This window comes from Cololabis saira, chromosome 17 (genome assembly GCF_033807715.1).
Source record: "Cololabis saira isolate AMF1-May2022 chromosome 17, fColSai1.1, whole genome shotgun sequence".
In the NCBI taxonomy this organism is placed as follows: Eukaryota; Metazoa; Chordata; class Actinopteri; order Beloniformes; family Belonidae; genus Cololabis; species Cololabis saira.
Genome location: NC_084603.1, coordinates 30,855,178 through 30,870,042, shown reverse-complemented (window position 1 = coordinate 30,870,042; position 14,865 = coordinate 30,855,178). Strand labels below are relative to the sequence as shown.

Sequence of the window (14,865 nt, the reverse complement as noted above, 5' to 3'; positions counted from 1 at the left end):
TCCTGTAGAAGTGGAAGTATCATCTCAAGTTTTTTACTCAAGTAAAAGTATAAAAGTACTGGTTTCAAAACTACTTAAAAGTATAAAAGTAAAAGTAATGTAAGGGGGAAAAAGCCATTAAGGACAAAAGCCATTGAAAATGAATGCAAATATATTAAAGAAGCATATATGTGTACTATTGAGTATTAACATGTGTTTCAGAGAGCAGGAGATATGATGACTAGTTGTCTATAAGTATTGTAATGGTGCAAAAAGTCAAACTTCCGAGGCATGTTATCATTTATCCTAACCTTTATTGGAATGTACATCCAAGTTTAGTTGCAGGAATCTGAGGGAACGGATGTAAGAACAAAACTGGACAAGAACATCTGAAACAACCACAACCAAATTCACTCTATCCAGATGGAGCAATTTAACTGGATAGTTTTTTTTAAAGGCCGAAATGAAATAGAGTAACAAGGCTGTTTTTAAAATGTAAGGAGTAAAAAGTACAGATAATTGCGTGAAAATGTAAGGAGTAAAAGTAAAAAGTCGTCTGAAAAATAATTACTCCAGTGAAGTATAGATAACCAAAATTTCTACTTAAGTAAGGTAACAAAGTATTTGTACTTTGTTACTTGACACCTCTGCCTTGTGAGTGACAGCATTGGGGCATAATAACCACATAAAAACTATTTCATTTGTGCTGCTGAAAAACTTTATTAGGCGCGGCGTGCACACACTTACAAACTGTATTGGCAGAAATGCACTTCATAAACCTAACAGAGCAAAAGGAAATCTAGAAATGAAAAGTAAACGGGTAAAGATGAGACATTTGTGAGACGAAACATCAGAGATGTTCTTCAGACGTTCAATACAGTTCCACATTTGAATTTTAACATTGAAAACAATCTCCCCAGTACCAGCGGCACGTGTACTCGCATGTCAGTTAACGGGAAATTACAACCCTAACTTCATAACTGGGAAAATTAAATATTATGTTAATAACCTCAAAAACAGAAATTATACAAGTAGCATTAAAAAAATTCAAAATGTGAACCTGCGATTTAAGTTTGAAGACTTTTAACTCACACACAAGTCTCTTTAAACATTCAGTTAGTCAGTTCAAAACCCATTTTTCTTCAGGCATCACCGGACCTTCGTCAACAACTTCTGATTGATTTTGTTTTACAGGATAGCTAATAACTAGCCACGCATACAGAAATAATGTGAAACCTTAAAAAAACCCCTTCCTATATTACTCTATCAATCACACCAGACCATGCTGAGCACTGGGCCGACTGCACTTCCTGTACCAGACCTGTGCGACACGGGGGACAACGTTTTTACCTTTGCATAGACACTCAAGGTTGTGTTCACGCCGGCTAAATAACCCATTAATGTCCTTTCCCAACAGCAGTACCAAGAGAAAGCACAGGTTACATGGTAAACTGATGAATATAGCCGCCGTAAACAAGGCACACACTATGTTGGCACCCAATGAACTTTTAAAATGAAATAAAGCACAGAGAGGAAAACTAAATCGTTCTTAGAATGGTAATCATTCATTCCTTAAATCCTGGCGAGCACAATGACAAGTACATCTTATTTCTAAATGTTTAAAACAAGTGCAGAGATACCTGAAGTTAAAACATAATATGGCCAAATAAATATATAAATAAACAGTACAAGTGAAATCATCAAATTTAGGAAAACGCTACATTCCTAAAACGTCTCCTAATGAAGAGGATGGACAATAATAAAGAGAACGTACAGCTCAGTTTACCAGTTCCTTGCTCTTCAGTTTGTTCAGTGCCAGCTTTATTGTTAAAGCAGCTCGTTTCTACAAACGTTTTCCTCAGGCTAATAAACCTCATTTGGCAAATTTAGATTAAAACCAGTATCTTTATCTAAATGTGTAGGTCTATGTGTCCTTTACTACGACAAAAACAGCTAAGTTACTTCTGTAAGATAATAGTGCTGCTCAGTAGTTTCTAGAGTAAAGGATCCAAATACAGAAACTCTGCAGACACAAAACCTCAGCTGCCAGTGTCGTCACGGCCCGTGACTCAGCTTATACGCTCAGATATTCAAGCAGACTTCATTTCTACACTGTCTATATCTATAAAACAGCACAATGTCAGATCTCATCAATGACGAGCCCAGCTCAGAGAGCTGCGGGGGGAGACTCGGGGAAGTATTGATGGAAGAGAAAAGGAGTGACCATTTCCAGACCTGTAGGGGGAGCCACTGAGCCAAAACTGCTCAGGTTGCCGCTTTAACTTACTTGACTTCTCTATTATGCATTTTCTGAAATTAGGCGACTGCTTTCACTCAATATTATTCATGATCTAAAACACAACCAATCCTCAAAAAGACATTTCCTTGTCTACACATGGTGATATTGAAAAAAAAACCAACACTATGTACCCTAATACATCTATTTTGGCCTTAGATGGACATAAGCACAGTTTTTCAAGGAAAATAAACTGTCAACTTTTAGAAAATGTTGCCGTGTAGACGGGGAAACCGGACCTCTGTCCTCTGATGTCAGAACAAGGGTCATTACTCCCGAAGTCCCTGCGTTATAAAAGGTGATGGAAATATTTTTTCCTAACATCTTTCTAAAAAAGGTTCAACTTCATTCTGCTTCTTCTTTGGAGGTAATACTCATACACTTGATCTATTCTTCCTTCTTGCTTTTCCACTGAGCTGGACAGTTTTCTGTATACTGTTCATTTCTATATTGCAGATCTGATATGAGCTTTTCACACTTAAGAAAAACAACATTAAAAATTCATCAGGATAAAAAGGTGCACATGCATCAGTTTAAATGGAGAGTTTAATAAACTTATACTGGAGCTAGATGTTTCTATACTGACTTCAAATATCGTATATGACGGTTAAAATAGAGAAGATGAAAATGCCGCAGCAATTCTGTGAAACCTAACTTATACAGCTAACATAGTTCTCTTGACAGGTTTGCTACCGAGACCGAACCGTGCGTGAACCGGCTGTTCGATCTAAACCTTTTCATTACCAAATCATGAAGAACACAAGTGTGTTAAACCTACAACAACCTCGTGGTATAAATTACAGAAGATTAAACTATAAAACAGCATCAAGAAACACCCTTAAGCGTAAAACTACAATCATGTATCTGACACCACTCCAGTGGACAAGTCAAGCTCTTAAAACCATTAAACATCAGGATGTTTTTAGGCAACACTGTTGGGCAACTACTATCCATAACAATACCTGTCCATCAATATTGAATCAAATGACATCCATCTATCATGGCCAACACCTTTTGCTTGGAGTGAACTGCTACGTGCCTCTTCTTCCTCTCTGGACTCCAACTATGACGGCTGAGGTTTAGTCTCGGAGGAACTCTTCTCCTCTGATTCCTCTGATTCCTCCGATTCCTCCTCTGCTGCCGCTGCTGCCGCCTCCTCCTCCTGCACCTGCTGCTCCTCCTGCTGGCTCTCACTCTCTACTTCTTTGGTAGGTCCTTCATCTTCTGCAATCTCTCTCTCATCTGTGGAGAAGATGTCCGAGTTAGAGGTTTTCACAACAAAACAAAGAGGTGACAAATTGAAGGGGTGAAGAGTTTGGATCACGACAGATGATTGGTTGCTACAGATTAGGTCAGTGATGTGGACGATCGATCCATCACGTTTGTTCTGACCGACACAAGGTAAAGAGCATGCAGGCCTACCATAACCCAAGATATGTATCTGCTGGGCCCTCAGAAGATAAGGATGATTCACTTAAATCACACTGGATCAAATTCCTTATTTGTTTGCACAAACGTGGCAAATAAAGTTGATTCTGATTCACGATTACTATTCATTCCAGTAAACGGATAATAACAGCAGGTCAATGCTGTGTTGAAAGGAAGAATTGAGCCCCATTTCCATTTTTCTTTCAGGGAGGAGGAAAGTAATCACAATCCACGTCACCAGCTCAACAATCAGTAGAGATGCAGGTGTGTGAAACTAACTCAAATATTCTGCATTGTTAAGACAATCCCTCGAACTTTCCTTAGTTTAGAAAACATTTAAATAAACCCATCTCTCATCTAAATGGGGGTTGAAATACCACTCCTGACCACATGAGGGTAAATAAATCTGGAGTATCAAAGGAGCCACTAACAAAACTGCGCTAATGATACCTCCCTTCTCTAGAGGTGGCGTTTGCACCGTCTTTCTATTTATTTATTTCTTGGGACGTGCTGCCCATGGACATGGTATTGATACATGGAGTGACTTTAAATGGAAAGAATCAAATTCAAATGTGTGTAAAATATTTAGCACCTCTAACTGGTTTTATGTTTCTGGACAAGATATTTAGTCTTTTGTCCTCAATATAGTCGTGTATGTAGAAGCAGTTTAAGGAAATGTTAATGTTGTAACAGAACTTCCACAAAGGGGTCAGAAACAAAGTCAATCGTGTGGGAAGATTATCTATCTTATCTTGTCCACACAGTGATGACCAGATCTGAGTCAAACTGGTCTTACCATATTTCCAGTATTTGGAACTTCTTTATATTATAATCTTTCAAAGTAACTGGTTACATCTGATGTCAATGGAATTGCTCAATTTTCAGTAAATGTCCGAAGTTAAAAGGCTACATTGGAGTTTATTTGCCACCATCGGTAGAAATTTAACCCAGGTCTGGTCTGCCGACATCCAGCATCTGACAACACCAAGAACTGATTAAGTACGATTAGAGGGAGGAGTGTGCATAAGTATTGGGCTGTATTCAAAAATTTGATGCATTTAACAGTAGATCAAAAAACGGAATGAGGAGGAATCAAATTAATTGCAATCAGCTTAAATTATCCGGGACTAGGCAGTGCAGGAGAGAAGGGGCAGAGGAACCTGGACTCTGCAGCGGTTGGCTCTGAGGGCTCTTTGAACTCTGCTGGATCTGGAAACTGTGGACCAAATTCCATGGAGCTGGAGCTTTGGCTAGGGGCAAGATCACACCGTTAAAACCACCGATCAGCAACGCTGCACTGGAAACGTGCAACCAAACGTGTGTTAATGACCACGTCAACGGAGGCAGAGTGAAGCATTGAGGAACTAAAACACATGATTAACTGTTGCTGCTCCCATGTGGCTCCGAAGACACTGAAGTGATACTGAAGCTGCTCTCTGATTTAGAGCTTACAAGGCATTCAGTGTCGTGCAGGTGTGACACCCTGCAATCCTTAAGACACCAAAACAAATCATTTGTTAGCAATTAAATAATAAATATGGTTACTTCTGTGAACAGACACATCCATGACAACGAGCAAGAGAATAGATGCAAACTGGTGAAAGTGAAAAATGTAGATACCAACTTACAAAGCTAATCATAAATGACAACATTTCATTGGTAAAAAGTTACAAGTTAAAGCTTGGAGTAAATTACTCCAAGCTAGTTGTAGCTTGGAAGATCAGAGGAGTGCAGCATTAAAAAAAAAAGTGTCTCCTTTTGTAATTCCCTTCCTGCCGTGGTTGATTTTATTCCACCTTAACTGTTATTCCTAAATAAAACCATCTTATTGCATCAAGATAGAGTCCCCTGTTTGTTTGGATGTTGTGTTCCCCAGTACCTCCAGAGGGGGGTGCACTCTCCTCTGTGTCTGTCCCAGCACGCGGGGCCGGTCCAGGGGAGCGGGATTCTGCTCGGAGTCTCCTCTCATAGCTGAACTCTGGGAGCTTGGGAGCCTGAGGCCGTGTCTTCCTGGCCGGGTTCAGAAAGTAGCAATACGCACAACGAAATGCTGGTGGGAGACAGAGAGAAGGGGGGATGTGGAAAAAAGGCGAAGGTATTAAAAAAGGGAGTGCAACTTATTAGTGCAGAATGAAACAAGTAGAGTATTGATACTGGTCAAGAATTCCTTCTAAAAAGACAATTAATAATGATATTATTAATTATGGACTTCTTGGTTGTGTGCCAATGATATGGTTTCAGGTTTCTTCAGGGCTCTGTGTTACTTGGGAAATTGCTTGCTACGTTTCTGCATTTCAGGAAGTCTACATGCAACAGTTCCTCCCTTAACACAGGTGGCCACAGGAAGTTTCAGATCTCACCTATATATTCAAACTCTTCCTTTAGGGCCATGCCGTTGTGAGAGAAGCACTGCTGACAGATCAATGCGTATCTGGAGAGAACAAGCAGGGACAGCGGGTTGGAGAGAAAGTGATTATCTGCCAGAAAAAGTCTGTCGTCTATTTTAGTCTGGGTTTCTATTTTAGGGTCAACAGCTGTTGTTTGTCAAGCTTGTTTTTTCCTATAACTTGTATTCAAATTACTTGTAAGAGGTGACATTAATGTCAAAGGGGCCTGTTACATCACCACACCCATTTTTGTATTAATCACTACACACATTCAGGTTGTGTGGAAATGCTGCCACTACTGTGACAGCAGTAGCAGAATGCATCAATGAACTGCTGATGAAAAGAAGGATTCAGAGATCCACTAACAAACCATTCAAATCACATTCAATCACCATGAATAACTCTCCTATTAGCTAAACAATTATAATAACTATATAATGTGATTTAGATCAAATTATTCTGTTACATTATTTTGCTCATTCTGTGCTCAAATTGATTAATTAACCAAACTAGCTCTTTGGAACCCATAAATAAAGCTCTGCTGATCTCTTGTTGGCTCATTTCTGCAGTTTATAAACATTTCTGTTACATTTGTTTTCAATGAAATGCATGAATGTGGGTAAATTTAACAGGGCCTCACCTGTTCTGTGGACCATCTCCTACCAAATACTCAATGACTCGGTCCATTGCTCCCCTATCTTTGGGCAGAATGGCCCTTGCTAATGGAGGACCTGGGGGGTGCATCCCTGGAAAAAATTTTTAAAAAACACACAACCACGGATGAAAATCAACACAGAGATAGAAAAATCTACAACTCTGTTGAAATTCAGACGTTTTAAATCAACCTCACACTACACTTGACTGTATTTTGACAGCTTCACTATAAGATGAGGTTTAGTTGGCATTGTCTAAACCAGTCTTACGAATCAGGAAATCAAAATCCTCATGGGAGTGGCCTCCAAGGTAAAGTCGTTTTATATGCCGCTTATATCCCACCCCTCCCTACCCCTTTGAAACAAACACATTATAAACACTTGTATTTATGGCCAGTTTTAAGGCTCTTTAACCTACCTACACCTGGAATAGGCGAGCAGGGGGTCCTTGGTACGGCTCCATGCAGAACAGAAGTAGAAGCAGCAGATTTCTCCGGTGGGCCTCCTGGAGCTGAAAAAGGAACACGTTCTGTCGGAGGAACAACATCAAGTCAAGGCAACAGGACTTGGAGTTCATCCCAGGTGGTTTTTCTTTGACATATTTTCTTTGCCCATGAACAGGATTTACTATCAATTTCCACAGATAATAAAACTGATGGACAAAAGATAAATAAATAAATAAAAAATTGTATTTTCTAAGGAAGTGTGTTATTGAGAGAGAACAAAGAGAACAAAGTTATTTGCTGACAAATTTAGTCAGAGACTGCTCAGAAACTTATTGGTGTATAAATAACCTGTGTTAGCTTTCAAAATCATTAATAAAACGAGTAATAAAAATGGAGTGGACAGACATTCGCTGTACAGATATATACAGTTTGAATCGGGATTCAATTGTAATGAACTGATCGCAAATAGATTATAACTGGACTGTATTTAATTGTACTGCACTGAACTTGTATTCTATCCAAGGTTTTTTAAGATGACTGTTCTTTTGAATTAGCACTGTACATAAACTTGATCCCTGATAGTTTTATAAATCTCCCTTTCAGTTGGAAGGGAGGGAGGCTTATTCATTATAAAATTATCCGTGATAAATATTAATTCAGAAAAAATATGAATAACATTTACTTATTTCACACAAGATTTGAAATGTTTTCATTAAGATCCTGTATTGCTAGTGGAGGAACAGGTTAAGCAGCATAGCCGTTTATTTTCACCATCCAAATTCATTACTAAACCTTTTAACATATAATTAAGAACTCATGTACAGTTTTCTCTGCGATCAAGTTTACTTCTGCTTTCTTTTTGCACAAAGATACTGAAATGTGCTCATTCGTACTGAATCTAGAATGGCTTGAATCTGTAACATAAACTACGGTGTTGAATCATGCTAATGTAAAGTATTGAGTTGTTCCCTCACCCATGGGTGTGGCCACTGGTCCTGGTCGGGCTCCAGGTGGGGGTGTCATCATCATCTGACCTGGGGTGCCCATGGGCATGGGTCTCAACGCCACGCCCCTCTGTCGAAGCTCTGCAAGACAACACAATCTCACTGTATATTTTTCACTCTTATTTTTCCAAAAACAAAAATTAGAGCCAATGATTCAAAGAGAAATCCTTGACTGCACCAAGAGTCTTGTTGACATCTGGTCTGAGCAACATCTAAAGCCGCTCAACAAGCTTTCAGTGGTGATGCATGCCGTACCTTGACCTGGCCTGGGAGTTATCTGAGAACGCACTGGAGTCGACTCCAATTCCTACATGAAAAAAAAGCCAAAACATGTACAAAAATAAACAAATAAATAAAATCACATTTAAAATAAAATCAGGGAAGCTGCACTCACAGCTTTCTTCTTAGCTTCAGGATCAAAACGTTCCAGGATCAATTTGGCATTTTTGTACGTCTCTGTTTCCATCACTTCCTCCAGCTGGAAACAAAACCCAGAGCACATGGAAGATACTTAAATAATGTAAAATTAACTATTCTTTACTTTGTTAATACAATATGACATTAATATGAAACCCTTGACACCAAAATTCTCTACTTAAATTAATAACTGTGGGAGGCTCCAAACTCACAATCTTTTTCTTGGCAGCTTTCAAATCTTCAAGTTTGTAATCTAAAAAAGAAATACAGAAATACAATTAAATCAACTAATTTTTATGATTCAGGTTCATTTTCATCCATCGTCTGGAATGAAAATGTGTCACATACTTTTGAAAATGGTTATACGTGAGAAATCCTAAAGCTGGGTTTTGTATTATGTCACTAAACTACAGTTATTGTTATACTGTAGTTGTGCACTCTTGAAGCGATAAAATGTAGTGATAAAGATGAATGTCGTTTCATAGGTTAAAAATCCAAGGGTCAGGCAGCAGCAGTGTTCAACACTCTAGAGTATGTAGCAAAGTTACAAAGAACAATTCAAACAGTTGAATAAAAGTCGTGCACTACCAAAGGGGAAGCTATGGAGCCAAATCAGGGCCAAAAGTTTTGCTAATTTGAAAATAAAATTTGAACCTGAAATTTTTTTTTTACAGTTTCAGTTTTATTTTTTTCAGTATCAGATCTTTTTTTCAGTTTCAAATCTTTTTATTTCAGTTTCAAATCTTTTTTTTTCAGTTTCACGTCTTTTTTTTTCAGTTTCACATCTTTTTTTTTCAGTTTCACATCTTTTTTTTTCAGTTACAAATTTTTTTTTCAGGTTCAGACTTTTGGCCCGGATCTGGCGTGGGGGGCGTGGCATCAACGGAGAGGGGCGTGGCATCATGAGTGACAGCAGAACAGAGAAGGCGGGGGACGTTACTCAGTCATGTTGCCTTCAGGAAACGTAGGTTGCAGAAGTTATCAGTAGAAGTATGATTCAACACTGTATATACACTATATTCACGTGATTGGCAGTGGAAAAAACTGATATTAGTGACACATTTCTGTTTGAAAGGCTGTTTTAGGCACCAATCGCAGTATAAAAGCAATAAATGCCAGACTGTACAGTTCAACAGCCACACTTTAAAGTTTGACATTTCCCACTTCCACATACTACCAAGTACGGTCTAAAACAGCTTTTTAAACAGAAATGTGTCACTAATATCAGTTTTTTCCACTGCCAATCACGTGAATATGGTGTATATACAGTGTTGAATCATACTTCTACTGATAACTTCTGCAACCTACGTTTCCTGAAGGCAACGTGACTGAGGAACGTCCCCCGCCTTCTCTGTTCTGCTGTCACTCATGATGCCACGCCCCTCTCAGTTGATGCCACGCCCCCCACGCCAGATCCGGGCCAAAAGTCTGAACTTGAAAAAAAAATTTGTAACTGAAAAAAAAAGAAGTGAAACTGAAAAAAAAAGATGTGAAACTGAAAAAAAAAGACGTGAAACTGAAAAAAAAAGATTTGTAACTGAAAAAAAGATTTGAAACTGAAATAAAAAGATTTGAAACTGAAAAAAAGATCTGATACTGAAAAAAATAAAACTGAAACTGTAAAAAAAAAATTTCAGGTTCAAATTTTATTTTCAAATTAGCAAAACTTTTGGCCCTGATTTGGCTCCATAGGAAGCAACATTGAAATAATAAATGGTCAAAATGTAAATTTCTACGTTATGTTGCAAACACAAACCGGAAAATGATAAAGAAGCTTGTAACTTAATAGACGGATATAAGTATTGGAGAAAACTTACTGTTTCTCTCAGTGCGTTTAGAAAAGAGGAAAATCAATAGCTTCCTGATGAACCACACACTAGAGAAGACACAGACAGAGATATTAAGACAAAGCAGTCGAGGTGCTACTCATCACTAACTTCAGATTCAAATCTGTCAACTTTCAAACGCACTCATCTTTCATACAAACGTGCTCATCAGACTAATTAAAGCAATCAAAAGCAACTTAAAGGTATGAAAAAATGTTGGAATATACATTTTGCATCATATAAATCCAATATTTTGCATAAGATTTTGAATACTTATGAAAAACAACACTCACAGCAAAGGGTACAAAAAAAAAGGCAGCGCCATAGTGAGCCTCTGCAGCCATTCCTCAGGCAGGTAGAGACAGTAGACGATGAGAGAGATCAGTAGGTAAAGGGCAGAGGAGTAGAGGAGCAACCCGCCAACCCACAGCTGGACACAAATATAGACACGACAATGAGGATAAACAAAGAACATCTCACTGCAAACATCTCTAATGCTTTACTGGGTTTACCTTTTGAAGACGCTGGTTTTTGGCTCTAAACTCTTCCAGCTCTTTAATATCCTGGAAAGGAATGATGGAAATTAAAGGTTACTCAAACAGCAAAATAATCAAATATTACATTTTACCAACTGCCAATTCACAGATCAGGTATTTATACACGTTTGATATGTTTTTCTCATCAAAAGACTGACCTATGAGTATGAGGGATGATTCATTAAATGAATTAGATAACTGTGCCAAGTAGAACTGAGAATTTCAGCCTCGTGTTCAGTTTTGGTCAATTTCTAATTCAATAATGTTGCACTCAACACGGGACTTGCTGATTATATACAGCACAGAAATGGGCTTGTGGGTATCTGATGCGGGTTTACATAAACAGAAACAATCTTTGGTCAGTACCTTATCCAGGTTCTCCAGCTGCTCAACTGTGGTCGGTTTTGTCTGGATTGAGGACAAAAATGCACACATTATTATTAATTAATTATTATTATTATTATTATTATTATTATTATTATTATTTTTGAGCTTCTTTTTGTCTTTTACAGCAACCAGGTTCAAATCTGATAAAACTGAAATGACGGATTAGGCAGGTGATGATCAGAATGAGTCCTCCACATCCTTACTCACTATACTCTCCTCAAAAGGTCAAATTGAGCATCACTGAATAGCTCAGATACATGTAATAAAAAAAAAGAAGAAGCTAAAATTGAGTTTTATTTTGACACCACAAAAATAGGCCCTCTAGAAATAAGCCTAATGTTCCTAAATATAGTCTTATATTAAGTAAAAATATCTCTCCCACTGGGGTAAGAAAAATGTACTTTACTACAAATTTTAAAACTAGCAAAAGAAGACAATAAGTAACACTTTTGAATTATCTCAAAACAAGGCTTTTTACTTTCTTAGAGATTAGTTATTGCAGGCTAAAAGAATGTAAAATCAAATAATTGAACTATTGCCTTATCTTTCCCCCTTTATGTATGCTTTGAGCAAATGTAAATCGATATCACTGCATTTCTAAGAAATACGTATTTTTTTAAACCATTTTTTTTTATAAAATAAAGTTCATAAAAGTCAATTATAAGATGTTTCATGTTTTCACAGGTCATCAACATAGTCTTCTCTTCCTCCTGAGGTCAATTTCAATTTTATAATAACCCTACCGGTTCTTTATTTTCTACCTCACTTACCCTCCATCTGGATATCAAGGCCCCCATTGCTCCAAATTAGAGAAGCCTCCTCTTCGATATCCCAGGTCCACTAATTAACAGAAAACTCTCATTAATATCAGGATTTAGGTGAACAAAGCACAGTATTTGTAGTTATCATTAACACATCAATATAGTTTCAGATTTAAGCCTTCCAATTCCATTTATACACTTACATCACGGGTGGATTAAGAGAGCTGCCCAAAAAATAAGACACAATGCCTACAGTTGTAGTGGCTTTACTTATGTAATCGTGAAATTGTCTTAAGACCATTTCTAGAAAAGAAAAGTGCAAAAATGGGCTGCTCCATGTTGACAAATATAGTGCAGTGTAGGGCTTTTACTCTGGCAGTACAGGACGTGTGTGGATGTGACACAACGTACAAGTTATCCAACAGCAATAACCATTCTTAACAAAAACAGGAGCCAATGTGCAATAACAAAAAATGATTGTATGCTGATGAAGGTTCTTGTGGGGTCCGTGTGTTGATGTGTGTGTGGAAGGGTGAATGTGTCTAGATATATATATATTTATTTTATTTGTTTTTATTTCATTTTATTGATTTATTTTTCAGTTATTTTATATGATGCGCTGACTGGAGAGCACTTTTACTTTTGTTGTACAATGGTGATAATGACAATGACAATAAAGATCTACCTATCTATCAGGGGCATCACTGTCGGCCCAAGTCCATGTATTTCATAATGTTCCTACCCTTAAAAACTACTGTAAAAGGAAAAAAAGACAGCAGCATGCATTATGAACAGCATTCGTCTACAATGACTGATTGTCTTGACTTTAAAGGTTGTAAGTAGATAATGTTGAAGAGTGATATTATGTTTGGGGATTTGGTTTGAAGTCTGAACAGCCTCTCCTTTGTGCAGCAGAGCAGTAATGACCCGGGGTTAAAGTCACGGTGGTTCCTGCACATAAACGACCCATTTATAAGTAAAGATGCTGGTGGGAGAAGGTCTTCTTGTGAATCTGCAGCACAAACAGCAGTGATCAGCTCAACCCGGCTAACCAGTGGTGTGTGCTTTCATCTGCTGTCACATTAAAACACATGAAATCAATCACAGAGCAAGTGCTGCTTCCTGGCTGCAGTACTGTGCTGGGAACAGCCAGCAGAAAAGCTGCTGGACATCAGACTGTAACTCCGTCCTGAGTCAGACTAAAATTACACATGACAGCTTCACCGCTAGCATGAGCAGCCCGACCTACAGCCTTCACTGCTGAACCTGCTGTTATCATCACCTTCTTCTCTTTTCACAGTAGCGGCTGGTAATACTTACATTAATGTGGATTTAGATGTCTCCGTTCTTCCTTATTTGGGTCGAATGAACGACAAACGAACAGAAAACACGCTTCAGGTGCGCCGCTGTAACTGACGCGGTAACTGCCAACCACAGTTCACTCGGCGTGAGGAAACGTGATGACGTCACCCACGGGTTACGTCATCGACGTAACCTCAGGACGGGTTGTTTTTCCCAGAGGCCTTTGCGATGTAGTCTTTTTCATTCTTTCAGCTTTTGTTTTGTTTGGGTTATTTTTTGTATTGTAGTGGAGCACATTAATGAAAAATCGTTCACTTTGTGGTACAAGCGCCAAATTTGGTACACAAGTGCTGTTGGACCTACTATCTCATAAAAGTACGTTGCCCACTTGAACAAACAAAGTGGCCACCATTTTTCAAAATGGCCGCCATTCGAAGTGGTTTGAAACAGCGTTTGAACTATATTTTGATTGAATAGTCCTATTCTGATGGTTTATACATTGAAATATGTGTTTTTGCACATGAGAAATACAACTCTGCATTTAGAAAATCAAAATTATTGAATATTATGATGATACAATGCGAATTAAATGAAAAAAACACTCACAAACAAAGACATTAGTTTCACTTAAAGCTCTCATACAGACAAACTGAAGTAGAGCTGGAGGAAAGGAATCGTGCACTGAACTCTCATAGAGATTGCCCTCAAACTTAGACTTGTGATTCACCATGTGCCTGCGTAATATCTTGGCAGCTTTGGCGAGAATAATGGCATCAGCATCGGATGACGCTTCTGACAAGACTGGACCAACATCTTTTTCAAATGCCAAAAGTATATCTCGCCGTTTCTTGTAGGCTACAAGTCCAGGTATCTCTGCCAAAAGCCTTTCTTTCAGTCGGGTCGCATTCACATCAGGTAGGTTTATCCCAAACTGCTTAAGTCTCTTCCTGTATAGACTAACCAATTCAGCAAGTCGGAACACAGAATGCCCATCACTGTTTGTTTTTTTTGCCTCAATGACATACGTCAGAAGTTCAGAGAACACCAAATGAAAGGCTTCCTTTTCTTGAGACGACTGGATTTTTTCTTGTTTTTCCGCTTTAATGTGTGCCCTCTCTCTGTGATACAGGTCCGTTAAGCAAGACCAGTGGTATTTAAGTTCTAGGGCCACCACATCTCCGCCACTCAATAATGCCAGAAGCTTTCCGTCATTAAGGCTACGAGCACATTCATTGAGCCTCTCATTCAGCTGCATGGTCATGGCTTGTCGCATCTCTGATGTTGGTTCCATCTTTTCGCATAAGAAACACTGCTGTACTTCAGTGCTAGCCCTTCGAATTTTTTGATGTCCTTCACCAGGATCATTTTGAGTTTCAGCTGCTCTTTTAGTGGCATGCTTGAGTTTGTAGTTGCTAAACATTTTGCGACAATTTTGGTGATACA

General features: G+C 38.4%; 1 protein-coding gene across 3 annotated transcripts; it reads right to left on the bottom strand.

Moving 5' to 3' along the window:
* Nucleotides 1-657: 657 nt before the first annotated feature.
* Nucleotides 658-13,567, bottom strand: lnpk (lunapark, ER junction formation factor). 3 transcript variants are annotated; one of them, XM_061745253.1, is made up of 16 exons: nt 13,441-13,567; nt 12,130-12,199; nt 11,339-11,380; nt 10,949-10,999; nt 10,730-10,866; nt 10,428-10,486; nt 8,823-8,863; nt 8,588-8,671; nt 8,449-8,500; nt 8,164-8,274; nt 7,162-7,272; nt 6,731-6,836; nt 6,064-6,134; nt 5,583-5,753; nt 4,864-4,953; nt 658-3,517 (listed from the first exon to the last, which is right to left on the bottom strand). In XM_061745253.1, exons 2-16 carry the CDS (start codon nt 12,154-12,156, stop codon nt 3,339-3,341), a joined length of 1,332 nt encoding a protein of 443 aa, XP_061601237.1. In that variant the 5' UTR covers nt 12,157-12,199; nt 13,441-13,567; the 3' UTR covers nt 658-3,338. The 3 variants fall into 3 exon arrangements, with proteins under 3 accessions (XP_061601237.1, XP_061601238.1, XP_061601239.1); XM_061745254.1 differs by having other exon boundaries at nt 7,162-7,254; XM_061745255.1 differs by lacking the exon at nt 4,864-4,953.
* Between the last annotated feature and the right edge of the window lie 1,298 nt (nt 13,568-14,865).